Source organism: Coturnix japonica, chromosome 5, assembly GCF_001577835.2.
Source record: "Coturnix japonica isolate 7356 chromosome 5, Coturnix japonica 2.1, whole genome shotgun sequence".
Taxonomy (NCBI): domain Eukaryota; kingdom Metazoa; phylum Chordata; class Aves; order Galliformes; family Phasianidae; genus Coturnix; species Coturnix japonica.
In genome coordinates this window covers 22,863,854-22,886,858 of record NC_029520.1, presented here as the reverse complement: position 1 = coordinate 22,886,858, position 23,005 = coordinate 22,863,854, and the positions used below count along the sequence as shown (strand labels likewise).

Here is a 23,005-nt window from a genome sequence, read left to right as displayed (position 1 = left end):
GTTCTGTTTTTACCCAATGACATCCCTTATGTAACAAAAACAAGGGGAGAGGAACTCTTCCTTAGATGAGAATAGCTGCAATGCACTCTCAAGCGTCCTGCAGTTGGTGAAGGTTACAAGTGCCCCACCATATCCTCCCGTGTGTGTTTTTCAAAACTCACAGTGATGAAGAGCTGTTTTATCTCAGGCTAATCCCAAAATAAATGTCTGACCTGTGTCCTTCTTTCCCCTAAATCACTACAGCAGTAGAAGAAACCTTCATTTGGCTGAGAACAAGTGCATAATTTGTGCTGTTGAAATCAGTGGGAGGTGGAGCTCTGAGTCAGTTTATACAGCTCTGGTTCCCTGCCGCTCTGCTGGTTGGAGAATAGTGTCAGGAGTCAGCTGTCAGCTGGACCATCACACTTCTGTCTTTTATGAAGTAGAGGTATAATGGGATCCTCAGCCTACTCACCTCTGGTAAGAGGAAATCAGCAGTGGGGTGGGATGATTTGTTTGGCTATCATAGTTGAGATGCCTGAAAAGCAAAGTGTTTGGTGAATTTTGGTCCTTAAGTGCCAGATATGTTTGTAGTGGGCAGATTTATTAGTCAGAGCAGCTACTAGACGTTACTGGGCAGGTAGCACTGTATCTCATCATGAGGAGAGAAGACCTCCTGCTATTGCCCTGGTGGATCTCAGTAGTAAATAAAAACTGGGAGTTGTTGGCTGGTGGGTTTCATCAGCGTTTTTTCTCATTTCCTCATCCCCAGGATCGGTTCATCCAAGCAAACCCACACAGGGAAATTGGGATCAGGAAGGGGAATCGTGGAAGAACATGCAGCACTGAAGATGAGGTATAGAGTAAATGACTGCATCTGGGTTACAAGGGAAGGGCTTCAGGGTACAAATAGCAACTGTGACACTGAGAGAGAGTCTTCCATCAGCATCTATTGTCTCTCCTTGAGCTTGGCTGTTGTTATGTAAGGCGTTGTTTTAACGGTTAGTTAAGGGAATTTGTTTCTTCTGTGGCTGTGCTCCCCTGGGTGGAGAATATTTGTAGTGAACTTGAGGGTTGGGAAGGTGTGAAGAAGATGTGGATCTTGTGGTTTAGATGCTGGGCAAGGAACTGGGAGAGCAGGATGTTAGTCTTGATTTTATGGTTACATCAGTATATGATGTAAATCATACCTCACAGTACCCAAAGATGTCTTCAGATGATTTTTCCTTTGCTTCATGGAGATGGATCAGCAGATGCAATGTATTATTCAGTATCTGCTTCTGAAAATAATTTGGAACCCTAGTTTTTATGAAATTGTACTATTAAAAGCTGTTGGAATGTACTTGAATGGGGTATGTAACAAATTAATCCATTTTTTTGGGTAATGGTTGGTTTAAATTATATTAAATGGAAAAAAAAAATCATGTATTATTTGTAGTATTAGAGCTTCCTGCATCTGCTCCCTTTCTGCAGTCACTGTAGATTTATGGAGCTATCTGCTTGCTAGATTTACAATTAGATTAAGTTGACCAGGCTCTGAGCACCCTGCTCTAGCTGTAGGTGTCCCAGTTCAATGCAGGGGAGTTGGGCTAGATGGCCTTTAAAAGTCCCTTCCAACTGAAATGATTTTATGATCCGGGAGAGCAGATTACTGCCAGCACTACTGAATAATATTGGCTTTTATGTTTGAGTATTTTCTTAGTCCTACAACTAACCTTTCTCTAAAATATGGGACATGTGTGCTCTTAAAGCTAAGGGTTTAAAAATAAATTATCTGTATTTAGGATGAAAATTTGAGCTTTCTGAAATTCTGATCACCTGCTCCTGTCACTTTTTCTAACTCCACTTTAGAAATGTTGCTGTCAAAATCTCTATTGAGGTTGAAGAGTTTCTTCCAAGCCAGCAAGCTTTGGTCAGATCACATTTGAGAGAAAACCACTGGGTGGAGAATCTTCCAGTGGGCCCCAAGTATCGTTAAGAATGGTGACACTGTTTTTTAGATGGTTAATCTGCTCAAGAGATTGACATATCAAAACAAGAGGTATACAAGGAGATTCTAGGGAGTCAATTTATTAGAAATCACGATACTTTAATGATTTAATTACTCCTTTCAATTTAATTAATGGAGCTACTGCTTCTATATTTTACTTTTGATGTTCTTCAGGATTATCTTGTTTATCCTGTAACCAAGTATAGGGTTGTCCATAGCTGTGATGGGGCGTGGAAGGGAGAAAACAAAAAAGTATTGGGTCACACAGCTTTCAAAGATGCTGCATTGTACAGCCCTATGATATGGGATATCAGTATGCTGTTATACCTCAGTGCTACTCCATGGTGAATCAATCAAGTCAGTCTATTGTTTTTCGATATGAATATATTTGTATAGTAATTTATTATCTGAAAGTCCTAAAAAAGCCAAGGCATTGTAAATAACTTTTTCTTTTGCATATTCACACAAAATTATAACTTCTACTCTTGCTCCTTTGTGTTTCATTGCCTAATCTGACACACTTTTTACATTTCCACTCTCATCATATCAAGTCTATAATTCAGTTTGCGTTTGCAGCCTTCCACTTTCTTAAATTGCTTATAGATTTTCTCATTTACTCTTTCTTCAGTTCTGCTTTTCTTCAACTCTCAATTTATCAGTTTTTGCCATGGTAATGTGGTTTCATTTCAATCAATGCAGACCTTATCTGTGGATGATGAACTAATTTTGTCAGTGTCACAAAAAGACAAAAAAAGTTTTTAGCCTCTTCTGCCTAACAGCAGATCACCTTTGCACTGAAACACAAGAGGCACTTTGTAGTGAACTGGACCTTCATGTGAAATGGAAGAGTGCTTCTGATTTCAACCTTCCTTCAGTAAATTTACTTGGCTGATGGGTGCAGTCCCTGTCTGAGGAAGAAGGGAATCCCATGGTCCCCACACTGACAGGTTGGAAACTGCTCTGCTGTAATCTATTGGGCTCTGCTGGCCTGAAAACTGAGACGCAAACCCTGTAATTTGGAGGTAGATGGATTATAAAAGGGATAAATTCGTAATGGCTTTACATGAAAACAATTTTATGTTTTTTTTCTTACTACTCTGTGTTAAAATTTAACCTTTAAAACCTGAATCTTAAACAAACAAATAACCATGCAAACAAAAACCCCAGACAAAAAAACCAAAAAAAAAAAATACCCCTACTCACCTCGAAACTTAACTTCATGCAAAGCTGGTGTGTAAACTGCAATCTGACGTGTTATGGTGTCTGTTCACAAGAACCAATTTCTGAGTGCAAATAATTACAATGCAAACATATTCACTGCATTAATACATGAGAATAGCATATGATTACTCATTTTCTGGATGCCTTTCCTTTTGCTTTGCTATAGGATGGGTTGTGTTAATTATTTCTGAGTCCTCTAACATGTTTTATTTTATTTCACAGATAGAAATATCTCAGTTGTGTTGGCTTACTGTAAAAATTATAGGCATGAGAAATCTCCGCAAAGCAGACCTGTGTAAGTACCACTGATGGCACACTTGTATCTCAGCACTGGAGTCACTGCCAGTGAGCTTAATGGTCCTGGGTTAAATAAAAGACAGAATTCTATTCTTTATTTCTTGAAAAGTGGAATTTCAGGGGGTGAAGTTGAACGTACACTTGATTGGAACTTTTGTTTGTGGGTTTGGTGAAATATTCAGAAATTCCCAGAGTTTGGTTTATTTATCTACCCAGTTGGGTAAAAGAGATCAATAAAAGTACTGCTGCGATAGTCACCTTTCTGTTAACCCAGTGAGCCAAAGCGACTGCTACGTGAGGCTGTGGCTGCCAACAGCTTCACACCAGGAAGCCCGGACAAGAACAATATCCAACTGCAGGAACCCCATCTGGAATGAAACCTTTCATTTCATGATACAAAGTGAAGTAAAGGTAAGACTCATATCTGTGCTTATGAGGTGTAACTTACTGCAAGGGACATTTTTACCCGCACAGAGGTTGGTGATACACTGGAGCAGGTTGCCCAAGGAGGTTGTGGATATAGCTCTGGGCAGCCTGGTCTGGTGGTTGGTGACCCCTTGGCAGGGGGTTTGAAACTAGATGATCTTTGAGGTCCTTTTCAACCCCCTCCTCCCTCTCATGTGCAACCCAGTTGGTCCCTTTTCCATGCTCCCTGTAGAAAACAGGAATCAGAACGCAACCTGGAGATGGGTCTCAGAGCCCACTTGTGAAGTGTGAGAACATAATGGGTATTGTCAAGAGGAACATGCAAACAAGCCAGCAACTATTCTAACAGCACTACCTCTCATGCCTTCCTCTTGAAGTCTCTTATCCCAGAATAGTAGATTTACATCATTCTCTGCCGCTCCCTTCAGAATGTGCTGGAACTGACAGTCTGCGATGAGGACACCATCACACCTGATGATCAGCTTTTGACTGTTTGCTTTGATGTAGCCAAAATCCAACCTGGAAAGAAGGTCCGCCTGAGTTTTGAGTTGGATCCAGAGGTGAGAAATAATTAGACAAATGAAACTGAGTGGATAGATAAAATAATAATTTTGGCCAGAATTTACTCCTAAGATAGTGTCTATATTGCAGTTATTTTATTGCATGTTTAATGATAGCACATAAAAACTGTTTTAAAAGGACTATGTTAAAGCACAAAGTGAAATGCTTGAGGTTTAGTAGAAGCTAGAAACAGTCATGCCTGTGTTGTGTTTACAATTAAATGCAGAATAGCTTGTCCATGCTGGTTTTTTTGATATTTGAAAACGATTTCTGTTTTGCATCAGAAAGGAAGGCAACCACCATAGCATATCTTTTGCAGTGAAAACAAGCAGAGGTAAAAGATAACAATTGAAAATTTCTCTGCAAATCTGCCTGATGGTTGTGGTGAAGTAAAAGTCAGGTTCCTCTCCCACATAGCTAGCAATAGAATTAAAGGGAATGGCCTCAAGTTGTGCCAGGGGAGATTCATGTTGGATATTAGGAAGAATTTATTCTCTGAAAAGGTGGTCAGGAACTGGAATGGGATGCCCAAGGGAGGTGGTGAGCCATGTCTCTGGAGGTGTTCAAGACACTTTTAGATGTTGTTCTAAGGTATGTGGTTTAGTGTGGAAATACTGGTGGGTAGGTGGTCAGTTGGACTGGAAGATCTTGGAGGTCTATTCCAGCCTCAGTGACTCTATGATTCTAAGCTGTGAGTTGGCTCTGAGGTGTGTGCAGTAGTAGCTTAGCATATTGGCTTAGCAAATGGCAGTTAAGGAGATAAGGCTCAGCAAGATGTGTCTCAGGAATGTTGTGGCCAACCTGTACTTATTTTGAACCACTCAGGTACCCATGAAGCATCAGACTGTGGTCTGAGCGTGGACTTTTACAGCACTTGATTCTTTTTTTTTTTTTTTTTAATTACACAGTAATGAAACATGCTGTGCACCTTAATAGCAGGTAGCACTGCCACCTTTGTCCATTATGATTTATTTCATTTACCAAAACTATCTCAAGTGGAGGGCTGAGGGCACATGGGTAGTGTCAGAACAAAGGGCTACTTCCTGCTGTGCCTCTTGCTCACTGTGCAGTTCAACAAGTCTTTCCACTGCTGGTCTCCAGGTTTCTCACCTGCAAAAATGTGACTGAGATTTAATAGAGATACAGTTTGTGTGTGTGCTTATGGCAGTGCAAAAAGAATTGAAACATAAGACAGGCACAGTTAGGCATAACAAAGTTGTAACAAAGGTTCTGAATGTGGTTTCTGCTGGTTTTTTTTTGGATGAGGTTAAAATAGACCATCCACAGGCTTGAACTGCACTGTCTGGTCACAATCCAGCACTTGATGAAGCCTGTCTTTCATTTGGAAAAATAAGACTGCTTCCTAAAACTAGCCCTCAGTGGTTGCAGCAGCGTGCAACAGAAGGCTATTTCCCACAAGTTGGAAGCAGACAAGTGGAGTGACGTGAAACAAGAGTGGCAAAAGAAGGCTCCGCCCACCTACTTTGTGACACAAAAATGGTGAGAATAGTAAATATTGTGGGAGAGGACTATTCAAAAGCACTGCAGCTCCACCAGAATTAAATAAGCTTATTTTGTTCATTTACCTTAAAAGAAAAATAACTCTTGTTTTCAGAATCAGGAAGAACTGGAAGTGGAATTTCTACTGGATAATGTGTGAGTAAAGTCTGAATGTTACAAAGTTTGTTATTGGAATACTTGCTGTCTCAGAGAGATGATGCAGTATTTGGGAAGTGGCTCCCTGTGTCTATGCTATAACATTTCAGCTTGTCCTCTTCCCAGTGGTTCCATTTCTGTCATGAATCTGGTGGAATTCCTCCTGTAGTGAAAGTCATGGTAACTATTAATAGCTGAGGGTGGGTGGATTTTTTTGTAAGTTTTAGGAGAGATTATGCTGACTGGAGAGATACATAAGAATGATAGAAAGACAAAGTAATTAAGAGCATGGGACTGAGACACAGCAGTTAGTGGTGCATGATATCTAGAACTGTGCTCAGAGACATTAAAAATCAAGCAAACTGTTTGCATCTGAAAGATCACACACATAACTACTGTTAAATAAACCTTTTCCTTTTTCTTTTTAGACCAGGTGTATCTGAAAAAATAGTCACTAATGGTGTGCTAGTGGTAAGCATTTTTTTATTACTAATATTCTTAAATAGAGCAGAACTGACGGTTCTGGTTGGAAGAACCATGCTTCTAGGCATAGCCTTTATTGTCTTTCAAATAAGACACAGATAAGTCTGTGGAACTTTGAACTTGGTTGTGTTTGTAGTGCATTCTGTGTTGGGAGGTACATGTATCACTCAACCAGAGAGATACTCACTGATGAAATAGCAGCGAACATAATGAGAAGTGAGTGAATCCATTGCCACTGCAAAATTTGTTACTGGATGCCAGTCTTGGAGCTGGATGCTCTTCTCACATCATTTCCAAAGTACTGTCTGATATCTTTGTGCTGCTTTTTCATCCTGAGCAGCACCGTAGGAATGTTTCAGCTTCAACCCAGAGATCTTGAAGTACAAGCTCATTTGATCAGTTGTTCTGCAGAGCTCATAGGAATCCTGCCTCTTGCTTTTTTGTAGGGGAAAGTTAAAGCATGGTCTAGATGGCTGAAAACTTCCTTGTGTTAACTGTTGGAGATTTAATGATATTTAATGTTTTTTATGGGACAGATTTTCCACTTAATTCACCATAGAATTGCTTCCAGGCTATATACAAACTGTCTACTTATTCACAAGACACTGTGGCCAAACGCGGTGTAGCCATGGGACCCACAGATCCTCAGTGAGGATCCTGGGCTGTTTCTGTGACCAGTGGTTTTGTTGCTTGTCTCTTCCAGTCTCGAGAGGTTTCCTGTGTGGAAGTGCAAGTGGATGACACAAAAATGAGGAGTCCTGACGCAAGTGAGGTTATTGATTTAAGTGGTCTGTCAATGCTTTTTATGCCATGAAAGATGCAGACAAACAGAGCACGCTTGATGGCTTTCAGTCTCCTCTGTTTGCATCTGGCCTGGTAGGGGATCGAGGTTTATCATGAATTATTCCCTTGTTAGTGGTGAGAGTCCTCTGCAGACTGCATGACTACATAGCTCCAGGGAAACTGGAGGTGGCTGACAAAAACTGAGAAACACGTCTGTTAAATGATGGTACAGAAAAACCTGTGATGAGGACAGAAAGAAAAGGGAGACACAACCAATTGGATTGAAAAGCCTGTAGTGATGGGAACTCAAAAGATGTGAAGACTACCAGTTGCATCCAGTGGTCTAACACAAGCTGTCTCTTGCATGGCAGGGAGAAGCTGCCAACTCCACATTGGCCTTTTGGTGCTTATTCAGTTTGACCGTTTATGCTAATTGGTTGTTGAGGGTGGAGTGTTGTGTAAAGGAAAGCTGGCTACAGTAGTGCTGGAATGTTACTTAAGTTGCTTTTATTTGTTATTTGTTTTTAGGGACAGATGTAGTTATCATTACTATCATTACTCTGTACTCCTTGTTCACAGGGAGAGATTTCACCTTCACAATGAAGGGATCCTATGAAGAAACCAAGAACATTTCCATAGGTCCTTCCTTCAGCCAGAGAGGCAGTGATTCTACCATGTTCCACTATATCAAGTACAGCCAACCCAACCTGGACATGGTGTTGCCAAAGGAACATTTATACTGTGGTGTATGTTTTTGCTTATGGATAGTGATAACAGATAAAGTAACATTTGGGAGAAGCATGTCAAATTAACCCTTTTCTGATAGATTTTTACCTCTGGTTTGTACATAATTTTCCCTTTATGACATTCTTTCCTCTATTTTAATTCAGCGTGATTCAGACAGGAGGGAAAAGGATAGAAATAGTCCTCTATCTGTGCCTCTGAATTCTCTGGACCTGGGAAAGAAAATGACAGTAGTGAGAGTGAGTAACCTCTGACAATATTTGGAATTATTTCAACAAAGGGGAAGCTGTGCCTATGTGATACTGGATCCGGGATTAATTTTGTTATTGAAAACGTACTAGCTGAGTATATATATGCACTGCTCCACATACACTTGAAAGTATAACTGGTATTCAAGGAAAAGCTAACATTGCTTCAGGTATATTTTTAAAGCAGGATTTAGCAATGCTTGCGTGCAGAAGGCCTGAGAAATAGATGAATGTTTTATTACTAGATGATATATATATGAATAACTGGTATTGCTGTAAAAAAATGCCATTGCAAATTTTCAGTTGTTTAAAAAGTTTGCTGTTGTCATTCTTCATTCTCAGGATGCATCTTATGAAGTGTCTGTGAAGGAAGACGATGGGTAAATCTTGCTTCTTCTGAATAATTAGTTAGGCTAGTCCTTTCATAGTATGTTCTTTAGATGAAGAGTAGCTACAGTTTAAACTAGCTTCTTATTTCAAAACCAGAAATAAAAATTGTAATCAATTGAAGAAGACTGAGATATAGGGAAGTGTTAATAAATCATGTGTTTTGAATTGGTTGGTGAGAGCCCAGGATAAAATAAGTGGTGAGCAGTCACAGAGTAAAACAAGTCGCAATATTTTTCCTGGTCTTTTTCCTTGCTAATGTCTGTGCTTAAGAATGACTCTGTTTTGTAATGTTTATAATACATACACATTTATATACAACATGTTTCTATGTCTTTTTAGCATCATTATGCATTTACCAGTTCACTGCAGTAAAAACAAGCAGACAGCATGAAATTAATTTACGGACTGACTCTTAGTGATTTTTCAAAGGGCAACATTACCCCCTCCTGACGAGTTTGCTACATTGCAAGCAGACTGAGATGATAAATTGAAGCTTTTACTGAATGTTAATTAGAAATCGCAGAAGGGACAAAATAACCTCTTTGGGAAGAGGGGAAAAAAAAGCAACAAAAAGCCAAGCAAAATAACAAAACCCAACATCAAACAGCCCCACACCAAAAAGAGCTGACTTGTGAAAATAAAAGTTATGGAATTAACGAATCATGTGGTGTTCATAATTATGTACAGATATGAAGGGAAACAGTTAAGAGACCTTTTCCAACTCAAAGATTTAAACTCATGTTATCAGCAGAGAAGGGCCTAAAGCAATGTTAGAGTCAGATTAGAGTTGTGTTTTTCCTGTAGTGCGTTGAGTTTTGGCAACTGCTGGGCCTACCTGCTATTCAGGAAACATGTACATAGAAAAAGACCATGAACAAATGCCCAGATTTTGAGGGCTCTATGTAGAACAGCTTAAGTTCAGATATGTTCCTTCTGTTTTGTCAGCAGGGAAACCGATTCATTTAGTTTCCTCATAATTACATGAAATCTCCATAGTAGGGCAGAAAATACATGGCCTGTGATATCCTATGTTTATTTGCATATGGTGGTCATCATATGCATGGAAATAGACATCAGTTTAAAGAAAAACATTCTGATGCAGATTTTTGCCTGATATCTCAAGCAGTAGCTCTAGATGATTTACACTTAATATGTCTTCTTTGTTCTTGTCTTGTGCTCTAGTAACAAGAATTTAGATCTGCGTTTGGGGTTTGATTTATGTGCAGAGGAAAAAGATTTCATCTGTAAAAGGAAGAAGGTTGTTGCTGCTGCTCTAAAAAATGTTCTTCATCTCGATGAAGACCTGCAGGAGGATGAGGTGTGTGGGACAACAGCTTGCAAACCTGAATTATTCTGCCCCCTTTGAATGAAGAGAATGTGATGTACTTGCACACCTATCTATATAATTCCTCCACATCTTTTAGACTAAAGTGTATAAACCAGGTTATCAGGAGCAGCTATATAAAATTTTTGGTGCTCCCAGAACACCCATCCCTTGATGCTGTGTGTGGGAGAACATTTGTCAACCATATCTTAAGTGCTCACAGACTTAACAGTGAGTAGAACACTCTCTAGAGAGTTGATCACTTCTCTATTTCATCCATTAATGATTGACCCCATGCCTTTGTGTGCTAAGCAGGTGCCAGTGGTGGCAGTCATGACCACAGCAGGAGGAGTGCGGTCCATGACGTCAATGTTTGGCAGTCTTCTAGCTCTACAGGAGTTAGGTGTTTTGGACTGCATCTCATACATCAGTGGTTTATCTGCCACAACATGGTAAGGAGAATTGGGCTTCTCTATGTTGTTCTTGTTAGCAGAGTGTTAACTGGAAACAAAATGCATGTGTGAAACATAAGCCTGTGAATTTTCATATACCAGTGTTGAATCTTAGTATTCTTTTTACCAGGACCATGTCAAAATTATATGAAGATGTAAATTGGTCACAGAAGGATCTCAGAGGGCCAATTGATGATATCCAGAAATATGTGATCAAGAGCAAATTGCACTGTTTCTCTACTGATCATCTGAAATACTACGAGAAGGAGTTGTGTAAAAGAAAGCTAGAGGGGCACAAGCTCTCTTTCACAGACTTATGGGGACTCTTCATTGACTCTATGCTACACAATGAGGTATTATATATCCACCCCCTTTTCCAGAGGATTTCTAACTTTTCCTATCTTAAATTTTTGAAGCAGTTATGCCTGAAGAGGAAAGGGTCTCAAAAACTCTGAGGTCACTTTTTTGGATTTTTAGAAGAAAAACATGGTCAGCCAAAAATGTAAGAATGTGGGGGAAATGTCTGGCATGTAAAAAAGACAAGGTGGTCATTAAACTAACTGATTTGTGTCCTTTAACTTCAGATCAAATAACTGTTCTAGAAACACGCATAGGATAGGTGGCTCTGACAAAACAAAATTCAGGAATAGCCATAACAGCAAACAATTAAGTGGTATTCAGTGGCTCTTGGTTGACTTTTATCTTAAGCATCTCCAAGGTAGCTAAACAGCTTTATGTTTCCTTGAGTCAAGCTGCAAGCTAGTGAATAGAGAAAGAAGTTTCCAATATTTCCACTTCAGCCCCCATTTCAAAACAAAACCTCAGAAGCATCACTGGTAACACTTTGGCAAGGTTCTGGAGAGTTCATGAATGCATTCAGGTAGTCAAACAACAGAAGTAAATGGAGCAAAATCTGCTGATACTTAATAGATGTTTTATTGATAGACCATATTTAAAAACTATATAAGGACATCATGTCCATCTTTTTCAATTATTTCTGTTCTTCATAAACAGGAGAATACTCATAAACTCTCTGATCAGCAACTGGCAGTGAATCAGGGGCAGAATCCACTGCCCATTTACCTAGCTCTCAATGTCAGAGATAAATTTAGCACTCTGGATTTTAAAGGTAATGATTATTATATGCATTTTTAATAGATCTAAGGAGCTTATTTTTAAGTCTACATCAATGCTTTTACAGCAAGTACAAGCTAATAAATCTTTTAAATAATTCCTTTCTTTGCAGAGTGGGTGGAGTTCACGCCTTATGAGGTGGGTTCCCTGAAATATGGGGCCTTTGTTCGCTCAGAGGATTTTGGTAGTGAGTTTTTCATGGGCCACCTGATGAAGAAGATCCCAGAATCCCGGATCTGCTTCTTGGAAGGTGATTTACTATCTTGGAAAAAATGTTAACTTTACAAAAATATAGTTGGCTGCAGGGAATAAGCATTTAATAATTATTGGTCTGCAATTGGAGCTATCCTAGCACCAGATCATGTATCCAACGCAATTTAAACTTCAAGCAAACTGGACAAAAGCAGCAAAATAAGAAGCAAACTCTTAAGATGAATACAACTAACTTGCTCTCGTATTATTAGGTTAGAAGAAGTCAGAACATGTTGGAACAAAACAGAACTGATTATTTGAATTAAGTAAAAGTCAAGTTGTGGTTTTAAAAGTAACATGAGTTTTGAAAGTAGCCTAATAATCAAGTCACTATGTGGAATGGTATGTTTAGTAGTTATGTTATAATTCGTAATATTTTGTAAGTGAAACGGTGCTCATCTAAGCTGCCACAAAATTTGAATCCAAGTAGATCTCCACAATTTTGCTGTAAATGTTCAAAATGACATTAACTATGACTTTTTACTTTTCTCTCAACTTTCAAGGTACATGGAGTAATATATTTTCCGAGAGTTTTATGGATGTTGTCTACCTCTCTGGTCATTCCGAGGACTTCTGGCACAGATGGACCCGAGGCACTGAGCATCCCATTGGTTAGTTATCTGGATTACTTTTTACTTGCATCTGAGTTGTCTTCACATCTCTCTGAAATGTGAAGATTGATGTTTTGAATGGGTTAAGATTTATGGCCTATTTCCTAGGGAACACTAAGCCTTTGTGAGTGAAGGAAAAGTAGGAAAGAAAATGTTGTGATGGAAAACAGGAAAAACATTGGTCTGCTAAAACAATGTTTCAGCATCCCTGGCAAGTTCTGTTAGTTGTGAGAGGGCTACCAAAAGCCCTTTAGGAAGGGAGAAGCCAGACAGGGATCGAGTTGATGCTATGGCGCTGAAACCCACCTCTGTCCCAGAAGAGCCTGCAGAAAGACACATGTGCCAACTGCAAAGGGTATAGTGGTGGTGTTGATCGCCTTGACTGGGGTTGCTATGTGCTGGTTGGTGGGTGCACCCTTGAGAAGAACTTCTCCATGTTCCAGCAGTTTCCTCAGACCGAGCTTACCATTTTCTGCATGCTCACTGGACTCTGACAGACCGCTGGGCTCAGATTCTACTATCAGTTTATGTAAATTGTAGTTGCATGTTGCTGTAATAATCCTCTTCTGTCCATTCATTACTGATGATTATGAGCTTGTTCTGGTTTGGGGGTTCACTAAACTCAGAGAGTTACATTTCTTTGCCATTTATTAAGGTACTCAGACAAACTCTTGATGTTAGACAATCAAAAATTTATTCTTTGTTATTATTGGTATCATAAAGACTGATGCAGACATAGACCATCTTACCATTGTCTCTGCAGAGGAACACCCTGCTCTGCCCATGAGACCTCATGAACAGACAACTCGCTTATCCCTTCCCAAGGGTTACCTTTCCAATGCTCTTCGAGAAATGCTGACAGGACGGCCATCAGTTTCGTACTATCATAATTTCCTCAAGGGCTTGCAGCTACATAACAAGTATTTAGAGAATGAAAGATTCTGCATGTGGAAAGGTAAAGGCGCCTGGTTTTAGATGCGTTTTTGGAGGTCATTTGAGTGCTGATAACTGATGATGACAAATATTTGATAAAATTTAGTGTAAAGGCAGATTCTGATTAATACTGTTATAACCAGTTAAGTAACTACACAGACTGGGAAGCTCTTGGTGGAATTTGTTTGCTGAGCCCCAAGTTATTTAATTCAAGTCTCATTTCTGCCTTGGAGAAGTCACACCAGGGCTTGCATCAATTCCTAGGAGAGAATCACTAGGAACTACCACCGAAGTCGAACTAAGTAGCCACGTGTTTACACTAACTGAAAGAGCAGTCAAGCAGATCTCTTTGAGTGAAGTTGACTCTCAAAACTTCTCCCTCTCACTGATCTCAAGCCTGATCCATAGAGGCTAAAATGATGTGTGGTCTCTGTCCTTTCTTTGTTGTACTGATTTAGAATAAAATGGGCTTGCTTCTTCCATAAGTAATTGCTAATGTAAGTTTTTGACTTTCAGATACAGTGCTTGATTCCTCTCCCAACGAACTGAATGCAATGGGTGACTACCTCAAGCTGGTAGATACAGCTTTTTTCATCAATACCAGCTGTCCACCATTTTTGAGGCCAGAGAGGAAAGTGGATGTCATTTTGCATTTAAATTACAGCGGAGGATCACAGACTCGGGTGATGTTTTGAAACAGTGATTCTTTATCTGTATGACTCCAGCAGATGAATTTCACACACACACACACACACACACACACACACACACACATATATATATATATATATATATTTTTTCCTTCAGAAAATGGTATTTTGATAAATTTTAATTTTCTGTTTGTTGCTCCAGCCATTGGACCTATTTTCAGAGTACTGTTTAGAGCAAGGGATTCCATTCCCCTGCACAGAGCTGAGCCCTGAGGATCGGGAGCACCTGAAGGAGTGCTATGTGTTTGAGGACAGTTTAGAGGCACCCATCTTGGTCTATTTCCCACTTGTGTGTGATACCTTCCAAAGATACAAGGCACCGAGTAAGTTTAAGCATTAATCAATAACTGATCTTGATCTCAGATATGATGTGATTCTTTTTTTTTTTTTTTTTTTTTTTTTTTTTTTTTTAAATGTAATTTTAAAGTCCAAATTATCCATGGAACTAATCACTTTTCTAAAACTAGAGACTGGAATGTTCTCACTTGGCTTAGTCACCATATCTACAGACCCACTGTGATGGATATAATTTTAGAACAGATGAGCTTCAGAATTAGTATCATTAACGACTATATTTTGAGGCAAAACTCATTTCCTATCCAGGACTGGCTTGTTTCCTTTAATAATACAAGAACAGAAGGCAGCTAGTAACATTATATCTGCTTATAAATGACTTTATCTCTTAATATGATGATGACAAGATACTAATGGTGTGCATAGTTAACAGTCCTCTAATTATAATAAGTCCTCTAATTATTTGGTTTACATGAAAATAAAAAGAGAATAGAAAGTATGGAATACAGTAAAGTGAAGGATTTTCCAGGGTAGCAAGCTAATCTGATACCTATCATTTCAGAAAAGCTGCCAGGTTATTCTGTTTTGTTCAGTGGTAGAATAGGTAGTGATTTATCTGTGATACTTTTGTGTGCATCATCTCTAATTTTATTGTTTCCAATTTAGTAGAAGAGTAAACTTTCCTTAAAATAATGAACAAAATTCATGAACTGACTTATTGGAGAAACCTCATCAACTTCACCCTTCGTTCTGCTGCATCTGTTTAGAGTGCAGTAAATCTCAATTGCATTAGGAAAAGTTCCCCTTCCAAGGGCATTCAGGTGTCCTTTTCCATCAGATAGTAGATAAGGAGCTGTTATCTTGGTGTACCCAATGAAGAAGCTAAAAAGACAAAATTCTGTCTTTACAAAAGTGAAATATTCTCATGATAAACCGTAATCTTAAGAGGAAGGTATTTTGCATGACAAAGTGATTCTTCCAATTAGTTGTGGACCAGCTGCCACTGAGGCCTATCAGCGAAGTACTGGATTTTATTACTGCCACAGAGGCAGTATACTTATGGCAATATAGTCTCTATCAAATTTCCTGAAAGAATCCAGTTTCCTGGGGCTGTCGCTGTGTATTTTGTGTTGCCTACCAGGAGTTTTGTGCTCCAGTAGCCTTGCTGTGCTGAACTTTGCTATGTGTCCATTGCAGATGTGGAGCGCAGTCCTGCAGAGATGGAGCAGGGAAGAGTATGTGTGTCCAATTCTTTTGGTCCCTATGGTACTGGTCAGCTTACATATACTGAAGGGAATTTCAACAAGCTGTTAAACCTCTGCAACTACAACATTCTGAATAATAAACATTCGATTCTTCGGGCTTTGCAAACTGCTGTGGAACGAAAGAAGCGATTTAAAAATTGTTCATCAACTCAGTCATCTGAACTCTCTTAAAGTATATTCGGACAAGTCCCATCTGGAGATAAACAAATGTTTTGATAATAGACTAACAGATATCCCAGCAACATGAATCTGTACAAAATGAACCTCCATGTTAACTTACTAAAAAAGAAAAACATGTGTCTTATTCAGAACTGTATGGTAGGATTAATGCTTGTTTTGGCATTGATCATAGGAAAATCTTGATTAGTTAGTAAGACTGTCCCTAGTGTTCCAGTGATTGGGAAGGCATTTATGGAGATAAAGGGAAGTGTGTTTCATCCTCACAAAAGTCTGTTCCAAATTTACATGCAGACCTTAGCAGTATGTGGTCTTTGATCTAGAAATCAAAGTGAAGATGAATCAAAGCATTCCCTTGCTCAAAGAGCTCTGCTTGTGACAGAAGGTACACTAGACAATGAAAGATGCTTGCATATGGCAAATGATTACTGAAAAAAGGTAGAATGGAACTGCACCTGATGTTGTCTTCTCAGTAACCATCTTTTAGGGAGAAGTTGAACCTTCACTGAATTTATGATTCTGGCCATCATGGTACTGAGTCTACATTTTTTGAGTGATTACTATTCCAGAGTGATTAACATATAACATATAGGCTGATTTTTTTTTTTTTTCCTGACAGCTCTGCGATAAAAGTCATTTGTCTGCATCCATTTTGTTGGGCTTTTTTTCTGCACTACTGCCTGCTAAGTGGAATTTGAAGCTGAGGATTCAGCAGTTGAGTTTTGAATCCTACACTTTAATAGGCTTGGACAATAGCTTGATGACCCAGCCTTTGGCCTTAATCTTATCTTCATTTATTAATCTTCCTATATGTGCAACAAAACTTCTGCAACGGTCAGTGTGTAAGCTACTGCTACAGTTTTATTCTCACATATTCAAAACACACAGGGGAGTGTGCACAAGATTTTTGTATATTTTAGATAAACGTCTGTTTAAGAAAAAGCATTTATAGGTCTTTCTAAGAACTTATTTTGTCATGTGATTAATCATATGCAGTGGAATAGCTACCATTTAAATAGAAAATAACTGTGCATGTTGACCCTGCTCTGGGAAAATGGTACCTGGTATCTCCACCTCATGTGCAATGGAAAATAATTATCTCTATCACTCTGTCTTAGATGTCTCCTTTTTTTTTTTTTTTTTTTTTAATTAAACAGGAGATAACACCTTACTTGGTTCCTCTTAAGCAACATTTATTAGTAGTTATCTCCTGTCAGACTTTGCTGCTGTATGAGTCAAGCCAGAAGCTTCCTTTTAGAAAGGAAATTAATGGCAGCAATCGCTTGGACTCCTTTGCATGGCTCTCAGATGGCTGTGTTCAAGAACTCTTTTTTTTTCTTAGTTGCTAAAATCTTTCATTTTCAACTCTGTGAACTTCATCAGCAAGATGGCAATAGTTTTCTGTGAGCGAAGAAGATAGGGAGGATATCTCTCTAACAGTTCAACTGTTTCGTAAGTAAGCTTATGTTCACATAATGATAATGTAGGATTTAAATAAATATGTATGTGTGTATATAAACATATTTTGCTATCTACTTAAAATGTATTTTAATTATTTTAAAGAATCCTTCTCACAGTTCCAGGAAGATGTAAGAGAGGCAGTACCTTTTGTGCTGGGGTATTCTGCCAACCGGTTGCTGGTGGTTGCAACACTTGGCATTGCTCCTGGAGCTTTACTCACCCAAGGTGTGGTGGTGATGTGTTGATGTGCATATTTGGCAGTAGATGCAGAAAATTAGGATGGCTTAGAATAAACTGTAGAAAGGGAGCCCACTTTAAGAAATCTGGGCCCACGAAGCAAACCACTGAAAAGTCTTAAGCTGTCCAAATTGTTTAGCTTTAGCAACTTCATATTTTGACTTGAGAGAAATTCAGTATTCGCAAATACTGATGTTTGTGTAACAACCTGATTCCAAGGATCCAACATCACATATGAGGTTAATGTTTTCCCTGGGCTTACCAAGTTTGTTGGACTTTATGTAGTGGCTTATGAGTTTCCTTTACAATGGACTCATTTGACTTCTTGTCTGGGGAAGAAACGGCTTCTTTTTCTGTCCTTTGAAACTGATTCGTATTATTGTATTGCAGCAATACCTGAGTCATCCCTGTGATGTTATGGCGAAAGGCAGTGTAAAAGTAGAGGGGAAACAATGTTTGTTTAAATGTATATCAAAAATAACAAAGCAAGAACAAGATCAGTATCATTATGTGGGCATATGGGCACATTTTTTAATGGGAGCTGAGGCCTAGTGGCCTACAAATGCTCTAGTAACGTACTGGTATATTGTGTGGATTTTTGAAGTGATTCAGCAATGGTGTAATTGTTCTAATAGGCAGGTGAACAATTTCTTTTTTTGGAAACACTTGTTTGTGACTTGTCACACGAGCCCTACTAAATGTGATGGCACTCTATTGGAAGCAATTAGCTGTGAACATTTATAGTCTACTGGGACTCAGACATTTCTTAGGCTGACTGTAGGTGAAGTTAACCCCTTAATTAGCTCATGACATGAAGTGACTTTGGCAATATTATGAGTATTGGTTTGGTCTCAGTTGGGCTCTAAATTTTTATGTGAAGGTTCTAGGCTACGTGTCTTGCCATGCTTATGCTGCAGGAATTACTGGCTCATTAGCTGACACAGAGATGTGTTTCACACCTCTTGTCTGAGAGGGTTAGAAACCATTCAAACAATGCTTTTTCTTCCCTGAAGTGTCCAATGACACTAGGAAGGTCCAATGACATCAGTCTGAGAGAGGGGTTTCTGCTGGGCACTCACATTTACACAGTTTGGAGATTAAGAGATGATGGTTAAGAGTAAAGATATGATGGTCATGATCATCTGTGTTTGAGAAAGAGCTTGGTGGGTTGTTTTTTTGTTTTTTTTTTGTTTTTGTTTTTTTTGCAAAGAGATGAAGTCCATATTGCATATGCTGGGGATGGCTGCACTAACATTTTACTGGTGATTTTTATATGGGAGAAACATTCAGTTACTTCTGGTGAGTGAGTAGGAGGGGTGAGATCTTTATCTCTTCAAAGGATGTCAAGGACGTGCGAAATAATTTTTAAACAAGTTTCTCAATAGGTTTTGGAAGGCAGAATCCTCCTTCATATGTGTCATAATCAGGATAGTGCCCTAGTAAAAATGTAATCCTCTCTACTCCCCGTCAGCTGGTATGATTTCTCTCTGTAGTGGTAGTGAATTTCTACTTCTAGTTCTCAGGGCTTTGAATTCACACCAAGACCGAAGGTCTCTCCTACTTACAAATGGGTGATATACGGATTTTCAGATTTTCTTTTCTGGCCCCTGTACCTGGTCCCTTTTAGACTGTTTGAAAAACCTTTAGCAATTTGGTTCAGCATGTTGTTTAGGTTAAGGAAAGAAAGAAAATGTCAGACCATACTGAAAGATCCACATCGGCTTTGGAGAAAGCAAAACTTTAAATAATTTACATGATTTCTAGTGTGAAATTGTTTAGAAATTATTTTTTAGAAATATGTTTTAAATTTTTAAATTAAGGAATAAAAGGCTTCATTTGCAAAGTTCCCTATTGCGTCAGCACCTTCCCAAAGTCATGTTATTACTGACTGAGTAGAGCTCAGTTCTTGCTTCTGTAAAGGTACACTTCTGATTCTGAATGTTTTCAAATCAAACCTCAGTCAAAGATACTGAAAATTGTTGTGGTCCTGGCACCAGATTTCTTTTTGGATACCAGCAGCCTCCAAATCTCTTAGAGCTGAACAACTATGCATGCTTACGTGCAGTCTACCATACAGGTTCTGTGTTTCCCACCTGACAGAAGAGGAAAGCATGGGCACTGATGGCCTCTGTAGCCTTCACACTGAGGGTATTGTAGAGTATGGAAGAGTAAGTATGTTGAAGGTGAATGTTTCTCAGACTGAAATCTGAGACTATGGCAGAAGGGGTGTAATTATTTATCTATGGTTAAGCCCTCTCACATGCAGAGATGATAGCATTTAGCTCCATTGTGCAACTGAAATTTGCCTTTCTTGCTTGATTGGCAGGTGAGGGTCTGTGTAGTGTAGATTGTACAGCTTACAGATCTGTTTAAAATAATAATAAAAAAAAAAACTGAAAGGAAAGAGAGCTATAGACCTGACACTGTGTTTATTTACTTGTTAATTTGTGTTATTAATAATGAATATTTCTTTTCTATTAAGTCATCTCACTGTAACTTCTTGCTTCTTTTTGGGGTATTGAACTACCTTTCTGGTTTAATTTAAACATTGGTCAAGATGCTTAAGCGATGAGAGGTCATTATGGAGGCGGTACAATTGTACTTTTGTAATAATATGAAATCCCCCATTAGTCACATATTTCTGTAGCCCTAGATGATCAGGAGGTGATGAAGGAGAATATGAGGTAATCATAGGATGTTGGATGCAGCTGTTACTGCAGCTTATTGCAACCTGCAACTTACTGCACTTACAATATCCAGATAATTGTGTCCCTGTTGGGGAAGGTAGTGTTTGCAGTAAGGCAGTTTAAATAAATTTTAACTGCATAAGATTGGCAAGATAGTTATATTTGCTCCACTTGCCTTTAACTGAGGCAGTGAAACAAAAGCATGTGTATGTAGATACATACTTCAAACCTGATGTAGAGCATAAGGAAATTATATCTTCATTTCTACTTTCCTTTACATTGCTCAGAGCTTTAAAGACTACTTTGTGTTTTCTTAGCAGTAATTGCCTCTCTAGTCTTTAGAAAGTGAAATTAGAGTGTAAATAGCATCTATATGGAGAATACTACTGTTTTTTATTATTTACTCTGGAAATGTACTGGCAAAAAAAGATCTATATAGTTCTAATATATGGCTTACTAGTCTTTGAGTAACTTCTACCATGTTTTACTTGGTGGCTGACTTTGTAAGTCTCCATAATTTGAAAAGAATTCATGAAAAATATAAAAAAGCCGCAACATGATAAATTATGCTTTGAAGTAGAAACCTTTTTTGAAATCACAATCCTGGGACACATTTCTAAGTCTGTAACACAACAGTGGGACAGGCTGCAAAATCAGAATCCATTTGGACAAGGATTGTATGGGCCCTGCAGTATTACCTTTCCATGAGAACAATGATCAGCATACAAGCTTCATCAGTTATGAGAATAATGTTCTGTTACAGGTGTTGTAAGTAGTGTTTCATTTTATCATCAAAAAACTGATTAAAAAGTTCTATTCCAAAATCTCACGTGTCTGGGATAAGTTGTGGTTAAGGGAAGGCTACATCAGCTACCAAACTTGGTGATGGTTGTGAGTAGGAGAGGAAGAGGTACTTAGGAACATGTTTGGGGTGAGGGAATAATTATACTATTTTGAGAAAGCAATCTGAATATTAAGCTGTTCAGCAATGAAGATGCAGTGAATGTCATACTCCAAATTACAATTGTAGATTTTGTACTAAGGGACATGGTTTAATGGGTAAATACTGGTAGGTAGACAGTTTGACTAGATGATCTCTGAGGTCTTTTCCAGTCTTGGTGATTCTGTGTTTCTATCAAAGTAATTGGGGCAGTAAAGGGGCAGTATTGCACAGGCTTTGAAATAGCTGGGGTGGTACCAAGGGGCTGCTCTGTTTTGTGGCTAAGAAATGAACTAATGGGTTCTGATCACACAAGGAGAGGGCAGAGTCCTCTGAAGGACTTTCTCCAGCATAGCATCTGCTGGGGTGAGCTGGGGAAACTGAGCTGAATGACTGATCCCCTTTCATTTGATATATAATGTGTGGTTTATTTATTTATTTATTTATTGCAGCAGATTCCTTCTTTAATTTTTAATACTGGAATTTCTCTGGAAAAGCTTTCTTCCTCCTAAAGCTGGAAAGTCTAGTTTTGCAAGAGCATAAATGGATTTATGCCTGGATTTAATCATAAGCATTTGACACAGATATAAAGTAACAAAGGCAGAAATTAAGGAAGAAGTGGATTAACCATCACTATGAAAGAGGCTGATTTAACAATATGTTTCAGATACTGCACCTTTCCTTACCACATGTTCTGTGCCCTATTTGGGGTCTGTGATGCAAGTGTTAGTTCTACTCTCCCCTGTCATCAAGCAGTGAGACAGGAAGGAGTGTGGCAGAGCAAGAATCTCATGTCACATACTCCAAAGTCTGCCAGCCTGCAGACACATGCTAATTCACAGCTCCTGCAATACACTGCCCTTATAAGCACTGAGTCACTGCACGTCAACTAAACCATAGAAATATAGAATGGCATAGTTGGAGGGGACCTTAAAGGGGACCAGTTCCAACCCCCTGCTATGGGCAGGACTGCCACCCACCAGATCAGGCTGCCCAGGGCCCCAGACATCCTGGCTTTGAACACCTCCAGGCACCAACAACCTGTCTAGGCAACCTGTGCCTCACCATACTCTGAGTAAAGAATTTCTTCCTAACATCTAACCTAAATCTACCCTCTTTAGTCTAATACCATTCACACTTGCCCTATAAAAAGAGGCAGCAGGAGGGATTTAGGGCCCAGATGTTTCCACTGTGGTGCTAGTTGAAGCTGCCGTGAGTAGGCGCACACAGGAATCCTTTGCATCAAACTCTCTGCTGAATGAGTGGCTGCGCTCCCAGGGCCCACGCACCAAGCACAACCCCTCCTGCCTCACCTGTCACCGGGTTCCTCCTACTGCCTGTAGCTGCTGCCTTCCTCTCACTGCACAAAACTGCAAACTTTTCTCAGCAATGATTTTTTTTTTTTTTTTTTTTTTTTCTACAGATACACTGAATATCCAGGCAAAGGATACTGAGCATGTGATGAGGTCACTGAGACTGGCACAGAGATGTCCAAATAGTTTTAGATGAGCATGTATCCTGCAAATTTAGCTGTGGCACAAGTCAGTTTACCTTGCTGAGCAGTTTGCTGCTTCAGGGGCTGGATATGGTTCAGGGTATGGAAAGCAGCTTCTGGGATTTCTTCCAGTACTACTCTGGTAGCTGTGTGATGGGGCTCAGAGCTGTGATTTAGTAAGTAACAGACAGTCAAGTTAACAGTTGTATAAATGTTAAGCTTCATTAGCAGATGTATTTTCTAGAAACACCTAGG

The 23,005-nt window shown here is 39.1% G+C and overlaps 1 protein-coding gene across 5 annotated transcripts; it reads left to right on the top strand.

Annotated features, from left to right (window-relative positions):
• The first annotated feature begins 254 nt into the window (after positions 1-254).
• On the top strand, positions 255-22,871 carry LOC107314842 (cytosolic phospholipase A2 epsilon-like). Of its 5 annotated transcripts, XM_032445075.1 has the most exons (21): positions 255-459; positions 752-835; positions 3,413-3,485; positions 3,762-3,898; positions 4,342-4,473; positions 6,090-6,130; positions 6,559-6,601; positions 7,317-7,380; positions 7,976-8,142; positions 8,287-8,379; positions 8,731-8,768; positions 9,961-10,096; positions 10,418-10,554; positions 10,685-10,907; positions 11,569-11,683; positions 11,801-11,938; positions 12,444-12,551; positions 13,315-13,506; positions 14,001-14,167; positions 14,337-14,517; positions 15,686-17,049. In XM_032445075.1, the coding sequence occupies exons 1-21, from the start codon at positions 433-435 to the stop codon at positions 15,922-15,924; spliced, it is 2,535 nt and encodes an 844-aa protein (XP_032300966.1). In that variant the 5' UTR covers positions 255-432; the 3' UTR covers positions 15,925-17,049. The 5 variants fall into 5 exon arrangements, with proteins under 5 accessions (XP_032300966.1, XP_032300963.1, XP_032300964.1 ...); XM_032445072.1 differs by lacking the exons at positions 255-459; positions 752-835; positions 15,686-17,049 and adding an exon at positions 22,679-22,871 and having other exon boundaries at positions 3,228-3,485; XM_032445071.1 differs by lacking the exons at positions 255-459; positions 752-835 and having other exon boundaries at positions 3,230-3,485.
• The last annotated feature ends 134 nt before the right edge of the window (positions 22,872-23,005 follow it).